The sequence below is a fragment of the Anabrus simplex genome, chromosome 1 (assembly GCF_040414725.1).
Source record: "Anabrus simplex isolate iqAnaSimp1 chromosome 1, ASM4041472v1, whole genome shotgun sequence".
Lineage (NCBI taxonomy): Eukaryota > Metazoa > Arthropoda > Insecta > Orthoptera > Tettigoniidae > Anabrus > Anabrus simplex.
In genome coordinates this window covers 1,553,535,957-1,553,554,996 of record NC_090265.1, presented here as the reverse complement: position 1 = coordinate 1,553,554,996, position 19,040 = coordinate 1,553,535,957, and the positions used below count along the sequence as shown (strand labels likewise).

The following is a 19,040-nucleotide window of genomic DNA, read 5'->3' as shown; positions in this document are numbered from 1 at the left end:
CTGCCATAAGGAAATAGTTTAATGTGAAATTATAATCTCAAACTAAAATTAAACACATAACAATAACTCTGAATTTACAAAAGAGCTCATAAACTATCAGTCAGTGTCACAATAAAGAAATCTGCAAAATAAAAATCATTTCAAACAGTTAATACAAATCCTAAAATTGAACATTAAAAGAAAGTGCCCAAGCAGAGCCAGGGATTGCTATAATATCATCCTGCAGAAAATAACAATGGTGACAACGTCAAAGGAAGTCCATCAATATATAGACATCATGTCAGCAGTATATTTGTAGGAGATGTTACAACTGTTCTAGAGTCTCCTGGCCCTGGAAACATATGCAATAGTGATCAAAGTGGGTTCAATTTGGTGATGTATTTAGGTAGGACACTGGCTATAAAAGGGGCAAAATCAGTTTGCTCTGAAGTGCAGTCAAAGGGGGACATAACACACAGACACTATGTCAACAGTGACAGCAGCCAACAAGCTGTTAGGACCTCTATTCATAACTTTGAAAGAACCTAAAGGTGTGTATGGTAAAACGGTGAAAGAATGTTTTCACATGAAAATGTTTATGTTGTTCCCACAAAATCAGAAAAATCGGGTCCGTGGGATTGAAAGATTGGTTTCATAACATATTCAAACAGCAATGCTGTGCTCCTTCTGGTTTCCTTTTCCAGACAAAAATCTTTGGAAAGTGAAGAGCACATACGACTGATGATGATCCCTCCTGGGGCCACAGCCTATTGTCAACCATTGGATGTATACGGATTTAGGATCTAGAAAAGCTTTGTATGCAGATTTTTGAACAATGTTTGGTTATTGAATTTATACATCAATTTGGCCTAGAGAAATGCAAATCTTAAAAATGCAATCTCTGATGTATCACCAATTGTCGTCCCTTTGTTTTGCTTCAGTGTGGTAATACTCATGGTACCAAACTCAATACCTGTCTGACAATTCTGGACCTTTTCAATGCCCTGAGTAATACTGTTTTGACAACAGTGCAATACAATGTTCTACTAGCACTTGCCAGTGTTTCATATAGTGTGGTTGGTGTAAAGCAGTTTGTGTTTTCAACATTATTACCACGAATATCACTATTGCGGAGCAGTTTAGTTACTTGTTTGACTATTGGTTCTGATTAGTCTGTGTTATACCGGTAATTATATTTACTTGTGATACCTTACATTACATGATTAATAAATTAAACAATACCTACAACATATTTTAAAGATGCAACAAATGTCCTATGCCATAGCACAGCTTGTGAGCGCAAGTAAGGGAGGGCAGTCGTTAGGAATGTTTCTCTTGAGCTGCCAACCAGACACAAGGCAGACTACCTGCTTGACCTGTACACATAGTTCAAAAATATGATACTCTTACAGCCGTCTAGTGAGGGTAGCAGTTCATTTTGAAAATATTTTTTTTCATGATTCTGCCTAGTTGGATTTGCCCAATATGTGTGCAAGGTTCTAGTATGATCTGCGATTCTCCACTTCAGACACTTCCCTCATACTGTAAATGTTACACAATTTCCTACATCAATAATTTAATTTATATTCAAGTGAAAAAATATATTGAAACATTTATGACTATATATTTTGAAAATAAATAGCTCACATCACTTAATTGCACATACCACTTACTAAAAAAGAAGCCAGTTTCAAAATAAAAAAACCTGAATTATTGATTGTCTTGCTCTTTGTAAACTTACCCTGAAAGAAAGAACACAAATTTCTCTTTAATTTGACACAATGCAGTTGAAGGTGCTGTGAGTTGATAAAATGCTATACAGAATTTCCGAAGCCCTGTCATCATACTCTGTGCATTTTGGCAACAAAATCACTATCTAGTTCATCTAAATATTCTAATACTTCAGTATCATTTAGCAATGAATTTGGCCCATCCATTGACAATGTGGACAAAAATAAACAATAACAATTATTTTGAATGAGAGAATAATGAATTTCACTTCACTGGAAAAGCGATGAATTAAAACTTGAAAAGATTAACAGAATATTACAGAAAATTAAATAAACTTGACAACAGAAACAAAATCACTTGTGGAATTCGTATTACAAAGCAAAACACACTTATCGGATGTGAGCTTCCGACTGCCATGAGGTCAGCATACACATTGTGTGTGTTTTATCTGACTCAAAGTACTTGTACTTCTGTCAATTGAGTCAACCATGAACTAAAATTTATCTAGCTACTATACCTATTTTGTGCTGCAGTCTATGAGCAATACTTCATACCTTAAGTAGCCAGATAAAATGCCACCGATGGATCGACGTGGGGAGTGTGCGAGGGTTAAGATGAACTTAAACACGAGTCCCCCGATTACTTCATGGCGAGCTTGACACTGAGTCCCCTGATTACTTCATGGCGAGCTTGCTTTTGTACTTCGTACATCTGTACTATCATTATGAAAGGAATTGCTAATATCATGCCTTCCTCAGTAAAAACACACATAGCGCTAAGTATTTACAATAACATGCAACTATAATAAAGGGTCGCCCTCTATAGTGCTCCACAGCAGGTATGTACAAGATCCCGTGCAGCTGTGGCTAGAGGAACTACGAAACACAGCATTGCCACAGGATTAAAGGAGCACAACTTGCACAGCCGGCTGGGACAAGCAGAAAGGTCATTAGTCGCTAAACACTTGCTGCTAGCAGGCCATGATATACAGCACAGCAACACCTAAATACTGCCAGCTACTGTGTCTCATCATGCCTGGTTTCAAAGGGAAGCGATTGAAATCCTGAAGCACACTAACAGCTTCTGCTAGCAGGCCATGATATACAGCACAGCAACACTGAAGTACTGTCAACTATTGTGTTTCATCACACCCAGTTTCCAAGGGAAGCCATTGAAATCCTGAAGCACACTAACAGCTTCAAATGTAAGGAGGAATTTGAACAGGTCAACAAAGCCTGGTTTCCATTCCTGAAAACCTTAAATGCTGGAGGACATGGTGGCTGCAGCAAGCCAGAAAAAGCAACAGGTGATCGATTGCCAAAGCAGTCGAAAAACGCCGGGTTCCCCATTGTTTCAATTATTGACCAAAGAACAGCAATCAGCAACCCCCCCACCACGACAGATCAATAGGCGAACAACATACTGTGGTCTACACTATCATTGGCCAAAGAACAGCCAATCAGCGATCGTCCCCCAACCATAGCGGACCACAGCCTGCACTATATATTGAGGTGGAACTGTGACACCACTCTATTCCACTGATAGCTTCATACTCATCAAAGTCATTTGGAACTCCTGAAAATGCCTAACACAGTTTTTGGTGAAACATCGGGACCATCATATGCTCTTGGATCATGGCCTACAAGCCCAGAAAATACAGACATTGTTTATAATGTCAGCCTCGAAAGCCTCAACTGCTACATTCTCCCCCCTCTCCCCCTCTTCTTCTTTGTCCTTACGTTGTTGAAGGAGAACTCCCTTCTTTATCACTGTTCTTACACTTAGTCTGAGTTCTTGCTGTTTGCTCTAACACCAAATCAGCAGGAATAGAGGGATGCGCACAAACCCATACATATTCCTTCTCTGTTCATAAAATTCATGAGTCCTTGTTGATAATACCGACACCTGGCTATTTAAGAGGATGCCCTGATGCAAAGGATTCTCAATCCGTGAATTATTACAGCGCAAGTAACTTGTTTTCAAAGACATTTTAGAACTATGCGCTGCCTCTGTAAATCAACTCAGACACGATAACCTGCATGCAATGATAAACACCTTCCGCAAAACAATAATTCAACTCATGCACAGAGCAACACCAAGCACATGGTATGGCTACACTAAAGTATACGGTAAACTGGTCTGTGGATTAGTGTGCAGTTGTGAGCAGTGGTAATGTTACTTACCGATTGGTTCATAAGGTGAAACGGATGACATTCTTAATTTGTTTTGAGGGACTTGCCAACTTAAATGGGAACTGTCAAATGAAAAGTTACAGCGGCTCCCTTACAGAAATTTATGACAATTCTTCAACCATGCCCAAAGTAGTTCTCAGTGTCAGAAATATTTCTGATCATATAATCTCAGTATCATTAATTTCATTAAAACAAATGTATGTTATGAGAGGCATAACAAGGACTGATGTTATTATTATTATTATTATTATTATTTAAAAAAATATGATGTCTTGTTTAAAAAGGCTTAACTGCTTGCTTTATAAGCACTAAATATCAAACTCCAGCATATTCAGTACAAATATCACTTTCATAAGGGTAGTGAGAATACTGGTCTTTGTTGACTGTTAACCAGTTTGTTTGCTGGAATGACACAGATTCGATTCCGTCTAAAGTAAACAGAACTTTAAATAAGGTTCAATCAATAATCAACAGATATAAGTAAGAGGATAATCCACAGGAAAATGATGGCTAGCCAAAGAGTTAACAACCTGAGCATTTCACCACTCTACTAATCTCCATGGCTGTTATAGCTATTGACCAAAGGTAAGGTTTGGTATGGCTAATGTAATTACTGATTATTATGAGCAAGAGAAAGTTAATAATATTCTTTAATATAAAGGAGAACTAACTTTTTCCTCAGTTCACTGATGACAGTAAGCATGTGCTAGATGGCTTCATAGGCCGTATCAACAGGGGCAGTGCCCGGGCCATTCAGAAATTCTTCCAGTTCATCTCTACTTCGTTCTTCTTCACGTGATCGCCGACTAGACCTTTTCTTCTTCTTTTTCTTTTCTTCATTAGATGAAGATGCTTCTTTACTTTTCTTCTTGTGCTTCTTTCCACTCTTTTCTTCATTCTGTGAACAAAAATAACATCACAAAATTTACTTTTAACAACTAGAAGCATAAATCATTACTTAAACAGGTTTGATAACATTCAAGCAAGAGACCTTAAAACCACAAAAAGAATTTTTATCATAAATGCTACAATGAAGAAGGTAGCATTATTTTAAACTTCAGGAATACTAAGAGAAAGTTTTTACAAAGACAGAACTAGTTCTTAGGCACCAAAAGTACTGGTGTGTAAAACTATTATGACTCATTGAAAGATTTGAGTCCATTTCAGTAGCTGATTTGCTGCATTTCGTAATTCGATAATTTGATGAAAGTAATCATTCCTCGAGTTTTATTTACCCCAGAAACTCTTTGTAAACAACATTTGTGGTATTGCCTTTTGGGGCTAAGATGACCATGCGACAGAAGTGTACAAGTGAGAAAACAGTCTTCTCTCAAGACGGAAAAAAAACGAAACAAAAAACCACATGTTCCTTTATTTTTAAAGGAGATTCCAAATACCTATTTCCACGTCTGTAACATTCTCAGTTTTTGAAATATAAGTACACAAGAACCTCTAGACATGATATAGGCTTTTGGGCTTATGCTGTGTCAAGAAAATAAGGTGAAATTCTTTAAGTTTCGCAGAGAACTATGCTCTGCATCATCCCTGTCCCTTCATTATTATTATTATTATTATTATTATTATTATTATTATTATTATTATTTTGTTTTGGTGTTTTCCAAATTTGTACGTTCTTCATCGCCAGATGTTTCATTCCAGACTTGTGTCAATGCCATACCTTCATATGTGCATACGCCTGTTATGTTATGTGACCCTCTCAGACTGATTCTGATGGTTCCGTCAGCTTCCGCTTCGAACGCTAGCACTGTACCGCGTCCAAGGAGCCATTTGGTGACAAATGAACGTACCATTTCCACTTCTATTGGGTAACGTCTAAATTCAAGCTCATTGTTTTAGAAGCCTTTCTCGAGGACAGTTGAGATTTTCTTCTGATGATGCAGAGCATAGTTTTCTGCGAAATGTAAAGAATTTCACCTTATTTTCTTGACACGGCATAAGCCCAAGAGCCTACTGTATATCATGTCTATAAGTACGGACCGTGAAAGCATCAATGGCAACACAAGAACCTCGTTTATCCGGATTAAGTGGGACTGGAACTGATCTGGATTATCGAAAATCTGGATAATGCGGAAAACTAAAAAACAAATACAGTACATGTTATATAATATATTAACCTAAGTTGTACAGTAATGTCTTTTTTCATTTGTACAAAAGAAGTGTGATAAATTAAGCACATAGTGTTTCAAAACTATTCTATTTTATAATTTGTTGTTCTTTAAATCCACTTTATATCATAAGTGAGCAAACCGGTTTGCATGTGTTTTTATCAGTTTATGGCATAAGACTCGCAAGTCTTTGACTTGTTGAAAATATGAACTTAAGAGACAGTATTTTTTTAACACAGTTGTTAATATGATTTTATATTGTGATGAATCTGACGTTGATAAATTTATATGATTGTCAATTTTTCTACAAACTTATATCAGCTGATGATGATGCAGTGGGGTGTCAAAACTAGTACTGATTGAAAAATATATGTTGTAATTAAATCTATGCAACAATTTTTATGTATTGAATAAGGTGGACCCAAATTATAATAAAAAGTTGTAATCTTGGTTCAATACGGACAAACAATGAAGTTTATTAATTTAAATGAAAAATCTGGCGATGAGGACCGTACAAATTTGGAAAATCCTGAGATGAAATAACAATAGTGAAGGGACAGGGAAGGGAACTACCTACGTACATTCTTAATGGCTGGCAACCAGGTATTACTTAATTGATAGCCAGTGTCCCTGTTGAAATTGTTAGGATTTCTACGTATTTCCACAGCTTCCAGTATAAACCTGGACCTGTAGTGTCTAGTGTGGGTAAGAGCTCGAGCATCTTGGAACAAGACATCATGACCCGACGATAAGAGCGTGCTCAGCTATTTCTGATTTGTCTGGCTGGTTGAGACGAATATTACGTTCATGTTCCTTGATGCAGGTACCAATGGACCGGCATCTTTGGCCGATGTATTCCTTACCTCAAGTACAGGGAATTTCGTATACCCCAGGATGTAAAAGTGGGGACAATTTGTCCTTGGTTTTACTCAGACTGTGAGCAATTTTAGTGGCGGTGCCAAACACGGTTTTTATATTGTGTTTGCGGAGGACCTTGGCAATTCGATCTGTGATTACATTCACAACACAATAACTGTAAGTCAACACAGGGAACCAGGGCATCCAAGAGTATGGTTCCAACCAAACGGAAAGCTGTACAGAGGAGGATATGTTTGGAATTCCTCAGCTGATACCACATGGATGGGCAACATTTCTTGGAACAAACTGCAACTGGTGATGGAACCTGATGCTGCCAGCAATGAAGAGGATGAGTCGGGAATGGCCTTCATCACTAAGACCAAAGATGGTAAAGACATCTACTTTGGCTGGCAGGATTATACTGACACTGTTTTTTGATGACAGTTCCAATCATACTGGAACTGCACACCAGCCCTAAAGTGAACACGTGCCCTTCCATTTATCGGAGGCTCTTCTGGTCTGTTGTAAACCAGTAGTTTTTTTACGCGGATGGTTCGCGGGCAGAAACGAACATGGGCTGTGCATTCATTGTTGATTGCTTTACTGGAAACCTGTCGCATGTACACAGCAGAGCTCTAGGCTATGCTTGAAACAGTGTGATATGCACCGTCCAGCGAATGTCGGCACTTTCTACTGTGTACTGAATCCTTGAATTCATTACAGTCTATTGATACATGTTCCCAGCAGCACCTTCTGGTGCAGCAGATCCAGGACCTGCTGGCTGAGTCTTGGATGACATTGGTTATGTCCCATTGGTAGTTACAGTGGCAGGCCACTCTACTTTCAAATAAGCTGAGAATGATAAAAGGAATTACGAAGGTATGGAAGACTCGAACGCAGAATATGATTAAACATTATGCCAAAACTTCATTGCATTGGAATGTATTTCCTCATCAAGTCTTATAAAATATTTTATTTGGAGCATTACTCATCATTGTCATTTTGTACCATTTAGTTTAATCAAGTCATGATTTAAAAATAAGGGTCTGGCTTTCAACAGCCGCAGTTTTCTAAAGAATGCTCCCAGTCACTATGTATTGCATTCGGGAATACAACTCGTAACATACGCTAGTTATCAGCTGGTGGTTTGGCAAGCTTTCAACAACACGGCTTTATTCAGAAGGAGTGGCTTCTGCTACACATACACCAGCTGGGAATATCAGAGACCACCTCCAGAAACCATTTGGGAATAGCTTCACACAGTTTGGACTCTATAGTCGGGAACAAAACTATTTTTAAAAGGTTCAAAAAGACGGGACCTCAAATGCTCTCGGCCTCGATTGCAGTGCATGGCTGACGAGATGGCAGTGAAGATGACATCACTTGGAACAATGATATGCCGGTAGCAGCGAAGTTAGCAGTGCAAGACAATTAAAATTAAAGCAGTGATCAGGTTTACTGTGTGGTAGGCCTATTGCTCAACTGACAGAGACAAATGACTGGCCATTGAGTTATTTTGTATCAATACTGCATAATATGATACCCTTATCCCTTTCCTCTACGGGGTCGAGTATGAAGTGAGACGAATCTTACGACCGTATGCCCTTCCTGATGTCGACCTCATCAGAGGTATTAATGAGATGAAACGAATGTTGTGATATGAGTAACTAAATTGGATTATATTTACTTTATATGTAGGCCTAAAAGTCGTGTTCACCATTTATTGACTTTTCACATTTAGAAATACTGCCTTCCAATGAAAATAGCCAGTATAACTCAAATACATTCATAAGTATGTTAAAGAAGAATAGAATTTACTTTTTTGGCTAAAAAAATGGGGAAAAAAGGGATCTAAAGTGCAAGTTAATATGGTAGCCAGGGTACTACTGCTGAACCAGCAGCAGCAGCAAAAATACAGTTTATAGCAATCGCGAACAGAGTGACACTAATAAGTGATCCCTGTGGGACTCCACTTTCCTAAATGTGATATTGCGAATATACCCTTCCTACCCGGACACGGAACAGATGGAGGGAAAAAAATTTGTAATAAAAACTGGCAAGTTACCTCGGAATTTCCGCTGATGCAGGGTTGAAAGGATGCCATATCGCCATATGGTGCCATAGGCTTTTCCTAAATTGACTAAAACAGCCACCAAGTGCTGCTTTCAGAGAAATGAGTCCTGGATAGATCTCTCTAGGCGTACCAAGTGGTCACTGGTGGAGTGAGCAGCTCAAAAACCACACTGGTACTCGGACAAAAGTCCCTTTTCTCCAAACACCATACAAGTCGGCAATTCACCATTGTCTCAAATAGTTTACACAGACAGTTGGCGAGACATGTAGGTCTGTAACTTCCAGCATACTTAGGATCTTTGTCAGTCTTGAGGAGAGGAATTACTATTTCCTCTTGCTAGTGTGACAAATCTCACCCTCTATTCAGATTCGGCTAAACACCCCAAGAAGATATAATAGGCTATCCTAGCTGAGGTATTTCAACATGTGATTATGGACATTATCTGGTTTGGGAGCCGTGTCCTTGCAAAGTGCCAAGGCGCTGTGAAGTTCCCACTCTGCAAAGGGCACATTATAGACCTCTGAATGATAAGTGGCAAAACATAGATGATGGCGTTCTGCATCTCACTTCAGACATGGAAGTCAGGATGGTAATTCCCATCTGCGAAATGACTTGCTAGATGATTAACACCATGCGTAGATCAGTCACAATACCGCCTGCAATGGAAATTCTCAGTTGTAAGGATGGTCCTTGTACACCCGAAATGTGTTGAAGTTTAGTCCACACCTGTAATGACGTGTATGCCATGTCATGGATGACACATACCTTTTCCATGTTGCTTTCTTATTCTGTCAAATAAGAACTCGCGCCTTAGTACAGAGTTTTTAAAAATACTATCAAGTTGACCATAGTAGGCTGCTTACGATAGCATTTATGAGTGCAACGTCATTATTTTAAAACGGCTACAATTTCTTCATTCTGACACGGAACAAAACTTCGCTGAGGAGTCCTTGAAAAAAGACGGAATGGACTCCTCAGCAGCAGTAAGAATAACTTGTGTGGTATAACTGCAATTGATGGACATCATATTTGTTCCGTATTGACTTTAAGTAATAATTATTCCTTTAATTGGAATGTTTTATACCATATTTACACGAATAATCCCCGCACTCTAACTTTAGGTAGGCTTATTTTGAAAAAAAGAAATGTCAACTTTGACGCAAAAAAAAAAAAAAAAAAAAAAAAAAACAAAACGCATCCCAATTTCGTGCCTCAAATTTTTAAAAAAATGTGCGGGTATTTTTTCGCATAAATACCCGTATTTACGCGAATAATCCCCGCCACCGCATTTACGTGAATAATACCCGCCACCAAATAATCCCGCACCCTAAATTTAGAAAGGCTGATTTTGAAAAAAAAAGTGCCAACAATGCCGCAAATAAAACCCGCACCCCAGTTTCGTGCCCCAAAGTTTTTAAAAAAACGTGCGGGTATTATTCGCATAAATATGGTATTTCCAATGTTCAATATTTAATAAGATATAAATACATATATTAGAACATGTTTCAGTCTGTGAGACCTTCTTCAACTAATGAAATAATTTGTTTATTAAATAAATTGTTGAGTTGCTGTTATGGAAATATATATATCCTGAGAATGTTTCCCTTTCTAAAGGATATCAAATCAAACATCTCTTTGGATTCATTCATTTTATTATATATTTAAATAATATTTAAAGTTCATTAATGATAAAAAAGAACCAAAAAAAAAAATGTGTTTCCATAACAACTCAACAATGTATTAAATAAACATATTATTTCAGTAGTTGAAGGAGGTCTCACAGACTGAAACATGTTCTAATGTATACATAACCGAGCTCGATAGCTGCAGTCGCTTAAGTGCGGCCAGTATCCAGTAATCGGGAGATAGTGGGTTCGAATCCCACTGTCGGTAGCCCTGAAGATGGTTTTCCGTGGTTTTCCATTTTCACACCAGGCAAATGCCGGGGCTGTACCTTAATTAAGGCCACGGCCGCTTCCTTCCAATTTCTCGGCCTTTCCTATCCCATCGTCGCCATAAGACATATCTGTGTCGGTGCGACGTAAAGCAAATAGCATTCAATGTATACATATTTTCTTACTAACGAATGGTGGAAATATAAAACATTCCACTTAATGGAATAATTATAAGTTATATAATGTCTATGCTCTGGCTATCTGCGTCGTTAAAGTGCTGTGCTAATGTGCTAGGCTAATCAGCGTGTTTAAGAATCCATCATGGAGGAGCCTCGATGGATTTCTGCTTTAACAAAGTCAGAATAATAGGGATAGGGTCACTGTCAGAGAAGTCACCATGTACATTCTATCAAAGCAGGGAAACAAGCGTATGGCTGCATAGACTATCGTCAATGCAGGAGGAGGTACCATGTGCTACGCTGAAATGTGTTGGTTCCCCTGTACTCAAAACACGTAAATCCAGCTCTCTTAACAATTGTTCCAACTGCCTCCCTCTGGGGCAAGGCATTTCAGAGCCCCATAATGGGTGATAGGCATTAAAATATCCAATAAGAGGAAAGGAGGTGGGAGCTAATCTACAAGATCAATGACATCATTGATTTTAAGAGGCTGGTCTGGTGAGAAATAAACATTAGACACTGTAGTTATGAAATGCAACAAAACACGTACCACTACTGCCTTCAGCTGGGTTTTTAGTAGAACTGTATCGCTATAGATATGACAAAAAGTGAACTACCGGAAGCCTGGTTAGGATAATCCCGTTCTATTGAGTACAGTCTAAAGTTACTCAAGACCGTGTGATGACCTGGTCTGAGATTAGTTTCTTGAATACAGACTATACTCCCTGCAAATCTGACTGATTAACTGGTGCAGCTCAGTAAGATGCCTTTCATAACCGTAACAGTGCCATAGTGTGGATTTAAAAAAAGGGATTTAGGTTATAAGTGGCAAGACGCTTTTTGAGGAATGCTCGACGTCCATCTAATCATCAGTGGATGAGGTGATTAACGCCGAGTGATTCTTTGATGCTTTTCTGTGGCATGTTTTATAGCAGATATTCCTGCTGGTGCTGACATGTACTCGCCAGATGGAGGGCACATTTCCCCATTCACAGGAGTGGGGGAGCACCTGGTAAGGGCATCATTCTTCTCCGTACTCTTTTCTTGTTTAGACAGGCTGGAAGGTGAATTCCCAGCCCCGGTTGACGATGCCGCCTCCACCGATTTGGGCGCGGCTTTTGCCGACCCCTTGGGCGAGTAAGACAATCTCCTGTGCCGTGTTAGGTTTCTTAGCCAGCACAGGCTTCTGTGTGGTTGATAGCTGGGTGGTCCTCACCCTCGAGCTTTTACTCTTTGCACCGTTGCTCACAGGAGCGCCTTGGTGCAGCAGTCTTCAGAGGTGTTGCTGAAACAAATTACGAGCCTGGTAGACTGTGCTGTCACGCTGCAGTCTAGTGTCTTGGCAGGTGCATTCATGGAATTAAACTTATGGCACACTTCCTGGTAGGAAACACCAGTGTCATATCTCCTGGACCTTCTTCTCAGTCAGATAGACAGGACAGGTTTTATCTCGATGAGAATGAAGTCCAGGACACTTAGTACACCTGTTCGGAGGTGTGCACTCTTCCGTCCCATGAGCTTTTCTTTCACGTGTACTACACACAGACTGATTCGAACAACGAGATACCATATATCCAAACCTTTGCCACTGATAGCACCGCATGGGAGACGGGATGTATGGCCTCACATCGCAACGAAAGTTGACTTTCTCTGGTAACAATGACAACTTAAAGGAAACAATGAAGGCACTGGTGGCAACGTCTTCACCATTGACTTTGAGTGTAATGCGCTGGACTTGTGTCACGTCACAGTTCTTTATGTCTTCCATCAACTCATCGTCAGAGTTCATGACGAGATCGCGGTGGAAGATGACTCCGCAAACCAGATTCAAGGATTTGTGTTCTTCCACTTTGATGGGGAATTTCGCCAAAGTGGTTGCACTTAAGCAACTGATCAGCCTGAACTGCAGTGCGTGTCTTTAATAACAAAGTACTGTTGTGCATTTTCTTGAAGTCCTCAAGTTTGTTATAGACACCTTCAATGTGTCTACTGAATAGAATAGATTGAACCAGCTTAAAATCTAGCCCATCAGTTCTGGTAACAACCAGGAATCTAGGAAGCTGGTTTCCGTACTGTCACACTGCGCTTGTCCCAGGGGTCTGACCCATGAGGGAATCAAAATTTAAAGACTTGGATTGTGGACCACCCTGGACAGACTTGGGACATTTGGAAGTCATGTCCGAAAACATCTTCCCCAAATGCCACCCACTCCGATCAGGGGCCTCTGTAGCCGAACCAAGCAGCGAAGACAATACCCAAAATATTTTGCCCAGGGTCTGATGTTGGACGATGCCTAATACGGGCTGACTGAGGCAATGAGTACTAGGACTCCCTTCTCAAATCACCACAATAGCATGTACTCCATAATGCGTACAGAGTGTGATAATAATAAATTAAAAAATAGGTATAAATAAATTTATAATAATATGCACCGGCATTTGGCTGTGTGGGGACCAGCGTTGTCAGGCGGATACTATAGCCAAAACATGGCGCTCCCACCCAATGGGCTGGGGATACCGTCTGGGCTTTTGAGTGTAGTTGCACTTGTAAGAGGACCTTCCCTAATTAGCACACACATCAAATTCTGATCAGTCTACAAGCAACCCTCAAGGCAAAAAAGAGAGAGAAAAAAAAAGAGGGGACCAACGGCCACATGAGCCTTTTAGTCGCCTTCTACAACAGGCAGGGATCATCAGTGGATGTATTCAGCCCCATCCACAGGAAGTACAACTCATAGTATCAAAGTCACAATCCATTTCTGCGCCTAGGTCGCCCCATTTAGTTGCCTCTTATGACAGGCAGAGGTACCGTGGGTGTAATCTTTGTCTGTGTCCCCGACTCACAAGATAAGAACTACAGAAGGACATTTGGAAAATTATATAGAACATCTCACATGCTGAGATTCGTCGAGATTCGCCAAGTGACTACGAATCTGTTTAGGAGGTGACAAATACATCTGACATCTGAGTGAAGCTATTTTGAGCATCTCTTTTCAGTGCTGGGTAAGTTTTTAATGACTTTTAAAGCTTAATTATACTGAGCAGTTCATGTTATTTACTAAACAGCGTGCATTTTACCGGCTAGCAGATGTATGAAATTGCGGCAACTCATCATGGCTTGAATGGTGCTTCTGCACAGTTGTAAAATAAAGACGCTGTATTTGTTTACCTTGTCTTTATGATGGTCCTTCTTCTTTTCCTTAGGAGGTGGGACTGGGCTGGATCCTCCTGAGCTACAATGCATCTGTCTGGGTTCTAACAGTTCCAGGTGGACATTTGATGATGTTGGGCTGGTACTGACAGTCTCGTCATCCAAATTTGTCCCTATGACAATGTCGCTATCTTCACCTCCATCAGGGTTGTGTTGCCATTTACTGTCTGATGCAAGCCACGTATCAAAGGCTTCAGATGTAATGACTGGAGCATTTTCCTTCTCCCCTTCACCAGAGCTGGAAAGTGACTCCTCTTTCTTGAGAGATGAGTCATCTGAAACTATGATGGTTGTAGTAGGAGGAAGAATATCTTCTGGATCCAGATCATCTTGAAAACCAGCAACTAATGGGTTGCCATTCTCCAAATCACTGAAATAAGTTATCAACCTTAGTTATAGATGGTAGTCAATTGAACAGTAAAATAACATTATTTTCATATTATGTACAGGTATAGGGATAATACGCAATAATTCAAGAACACACTCAAGTCTTGAGGAATGAAATCATCAGAATTTGAGAAACTGGGGCAAGAAAGGCAGACACGTCAAGAATCTCTCCTCTAATTTGCTGGAAGATGAGCTACAAACAGAGTTCAATTTATATAAAATAGGCCCCAAAAGTTGATTTATCAAGTTTAAAAATGTATTATTTACTAATCATCCATGTTTTTATTTGTGGAGTTGTCTTCAAAACTACAGCTAATTATTTAAGTGTAGAATACTTTGAGTAGCAAGCATGAATCACAAACTGACAATAGAACAATGAGTGTTTATTTTACAGTGGTGGAGGAAAAGAAATAAGAATAGTGAAGAAGTGTTCCAGTTATTTCAAGAAAAATGTACAGATGCTCCAGTACCAACTTGACAAGCTAAACAAGTTAACCTAAACCTGACAAGTTAAACAAAAAATCTGAGGTTAGTAGCAATGTACATAATTTACTGAAAAGTGGGAGATTTAAAACAGCTGCACATGATGAATATAAAGTAAATTTATTTATTTTATGGAATTGCCTTCCAATTGTACTCAAACATTTGGACTGAGATGGTGCTTTGAGATTTGGTAGGATTTCTTCAGCACCGCCACTACAATCTCATCTCTAAGACAGGATGCTAAGCTGAATATCTTCCTAAAATCTTCAGAAAATCTTGGTATGGCACCTTGAGCTCACAGTAAAAGACCATAAACCTCAAGTGACTCAAAGTGATATTTATCTTCGAAGAAATTTACTGTGGGCTTTTCGTGGTGTACCTCTATATCCCGTTCATTTCCCAATTCAAATCTTATTGGGATCTACAATTACACTTCGCTTTATATTAGTAGAGTACCCTATCAAGTTAATCCTCTGAACTGATCCATTGTCAGCAAGGCAGAAAACTTCATCTATTGTCCAGCCCTTCTTCCTCAGCGAGTCTGGTTATCTTTGATCTTACAATGTGGTGGCGTGAGTTCCGAATGAGCATTCCATGGTCATGCTGTCCCAAGACGTGATCCAGGGTTTCAGTCTCTGGGTAGCCATGTCTGCAATGAGTACTGTCTAAGGACAGACTGGGAATGGCTCGAACTGCAACTTCATTTGCATTGATCTTTAAACACATCACCCACTCTGAAGTAGATAACCTGCTCTTGTTAGATATCTATTTGTTAGCCTTGGACATTACACTTTATATAGCTACCTCCTTACCTATTCCCAGTTCCAAACTCACAGTTATGCAGTCCTTCCTAGGATTTGATCAGTGATGACTTTAACATTTCTGATGGTGGAAGAAAGTTAAGGCAATCACACAAAGTTTTTAACTCATCTTCCAACATCCTAACTAAATTTACATGTGATTATCAGTTCTAATTAATGCTATACAGATATTACAGTGCTGAAGGATGGCTTCCCATGCAGCTTGAATTAAATTTAGTTATTTAACTTTTCTCCTTGAATACAACATACTGTTGGGGATATCAACTGGAAAGAAAAGTATCTCTTTAACTGAACTCTGAATAATCTTGACTATGTCCTCTAAAACAGCCTATGGTAAATGGTGTAACAAAGTCATCTGTAAGGGTTTATTAATGATATTTAGTTTCTGATCTGGACGTAGCATTGGTGCTGATGTTAGATTTTCAGCGTCTTCCCTAAGTAATATTATAATCCTCTCTGGGTCAAAACAGATTTCATCTTTAAACATTACTCCAAAATATTTAATGGTATCTTTGGTTCCCTTTGCCTTTATACAAGACTGGTGATTCGACAAGAAGTCCTTCTGTAATACCTGACCTTGAGTTACATAAATTAAAGATGACACTGCCATGTTCATGTCAAGACCAATTTGTTGAAGTTCAAAAATGGCCATCACAACTAACTCCTGCGTAGCATCCCTCAAATTCCCAATAACTACTATGTCATCTGCAAAGGCAACTACTGATAATTTGTCTAGATCAGATGAAATTTCAAAACCAAATGAGTCAGAAATTTATTTCTCTGAAAAATCTGAGGATGAAATCGACTGATACCGTATAATTCCGAGTACCACCCATACTTTTTTCCCCAAAATATTGGTTCTAAATCTTGGGTGCAGGTCGTATTCAAGCCGTTAATTCCCGTAAATATTTTCTAAGTTTACATGGAGTATTGAAACAGATTTGAATACGGTTACCGTACTCAATATACCACATGTAAACAGGTATCCAGGTCTTATTGTGTTTTAGTTGCATTCTCGAAAACAAGATAGATTTTTCTCAATACGGTTACAGTGGCATATAAACGCAAAATGTAAGGTAATGAAATACGGTAAATCAAAGAATATGGGTAAATATGCAGTAAATATGAAAGCTGCTGCTGCGGATGCTCAATTATCATTTGTTTCACAAGTGTGCTGGCATGCTGGGTGCGTGAATAGCCGATCTCGCGGGATTTCGTACTTTGCGAGAGTCGAGACTGTTAGTTATGGAAATCTAACTCACTCACATTCGAGTTCCGTATCTGTCCCGTGAAAGTGCTGTCTTGATAGTAAGTGATGGATTCAAAACGGCGCCTGCAGTCATTTACTCTGCGTGAGAAACTTAACGTTGTAAGCGAAGCTGAAATATACGGAAATTGTTGGCAGGAAGTACGATATTGATGAATCGTGTATTCGTGACTGGTGGAAGAAGAAGGAAAAACTTCTAAAACTAATGGCGATCGCAGAGCATTCCGTGGGTGGAGTGCAGTGTTTCCAGAAATTGAAGAACGACTCCACAAATTTGTGATAGAAAAACGTGAGTTAGGATATGGTGTTTCTAGTGAAATGTGTCAATTGAAAGCACTAGAGATCTCAAAAGAACTCAAAACACAGGGTTTTACTGCAAGCCGCAGATGGATCCGAAACTTTTATCGGAGACGTACGTCTATTTCACGTCGTCTCCCTGGGGCGTTTGAAGAAAAATTAACTGCCTTTCAGCATCACATTATTCATTTGAGGAAGTAAAATTCTTATTTGCTGTCACAAATTGGGAATACTGACCAGACACCTGTCTATTTTGAAATGCCGTTGGAAAATACAGTGGATATGAAGGGTTCTAAAAGTGTAACCATCAGAACAGGTGGTAATGAAAAGCAACGATGCACGGTAATGTTGTGCGTATTAGCGGATGGAACCAAACTCCCTCCATATGTGGTTCTGAAAAGGAAAACACTTCCGAAAGGAAACTTGCCGTCCGGTGTTATTGTTAGAACACGAGTCCGGCTGGATGGACAGTGCGTTAGTGGAGGACTGTGTGAAGTGCGTTTGGCAACGTTGCCCGGGAGTTTTATTACGAAAATGAAATATACTTGTGTTGGACAGTTACCGAGGACATACAACTGACGCCGTAAAAGATATGATGAGGAAAGGAAAACTGATCTTGCGATAATTCCCGGAGGACTCACTTCTATTCTACAGCCGTTGGATGTATGCGTGAACAGGTCTTTCAAAACTGCAATGAAACAGTTGTACATCGAATGGATGTCTGATAGTTATTACGCGTTAATGTCAACCAGACGAGTGAATATGCTTGAAGTGGGACTAATATGCAGCTGGATCAAGACCGCATGGGCATGCATTCCCAACGATCTTGTGTTCCAAAGCTTTAAGAAATGTGGAATTTGAAATTCAGTGGGCGGTAGTGAGGACGACTATTTGTGGAAAGATGCCACGGACAAAAGTTCCTATGGTGAAACTTCAGACGACGATGGTGAATTGTGAACGATCTCAGTATTGGACTGATTTTATTTACAATTTTTGTGATGATTTTATTAACAGTAAGCTGTTTAAATTTATATTTGTGGTATATTTGAAGAAAATTAAATAGGTATGTAAGTTATTTGATTTAAATTTTTTTTCTTCATATTTTGCCGTCTCAAATTTAGAGTGCGGGTCTTATTTGGTGGTGGGTGGTATTCAGGATTATACGGTAAGTGTTTCATAATACACCTCCCAGTATGGCAAAAAGTGACTGAAATAATTACAAGTTGGGAGATATTATGGCTTGGAAAATATTCGAGGGCAAAGGGTTAATACATTACCTATCTGAATCTGGCTCCATTTGGTGTTGAGGAGTGCTTCTTTCCTGCACATTAGTATCTTCCAGGAATGAACGATCAATCATTCCTCCATCAGGAACAAATTCTTCCACACTCGTTATAGGTTCTGGGGTAGCCACACTGCCACTTGTTGATGCTAAGCTGGGCCTCCTTTCAGATGCTAAAATGAAATAAAAACAGTTAACAAACTCTGCAGAAGAAAAGTGAAACAATCTAGACTTTTTGAAGAATGATAGTGTTATGTAA

General features: G+C 39.3%; 1 protein-coding gene across 4 annotated transcripts in view; it reads right to left on the bottom strand.

Annotated features, from left to right (window-relative positions):
* The window catches only part of LOC136858504 (rab-like protein 6), a 124,320-nt gene that overhangs the window by 23,473 nt on the left and 81,807 nt on the right, over positions 1–19,040 (bottom strand). For 3 of the 4 annotated variants that reach the window (XM_067138095.2, XM_067138096.2, XM_067138097.2), the window contains exons 8-10: positions 18,777–18,954; positions 14,203–14,614; positions 4,574–4,800 (exon numbers count right to left, since the gene is read on the bottom strand). In XM_067138095.2, the coding sequence (XP_066994196.1) occupies positions 4,609–4,800; positions 14,203–14,614; positions 18,777–18,954 (782 nt within the window). In that variant the 3' untranslated portion in view covers positions 4,574–4,608. Of the gene's footprint in view, positions 1–1,223; positions 1,356–4,573; positions 4,801–14,202; positions 14,615–18,776; positions 18,955–19,040 lie in introns of those variants that run through there. The other variant, XM_067138098.2, reaches the window with a different exon arrangement.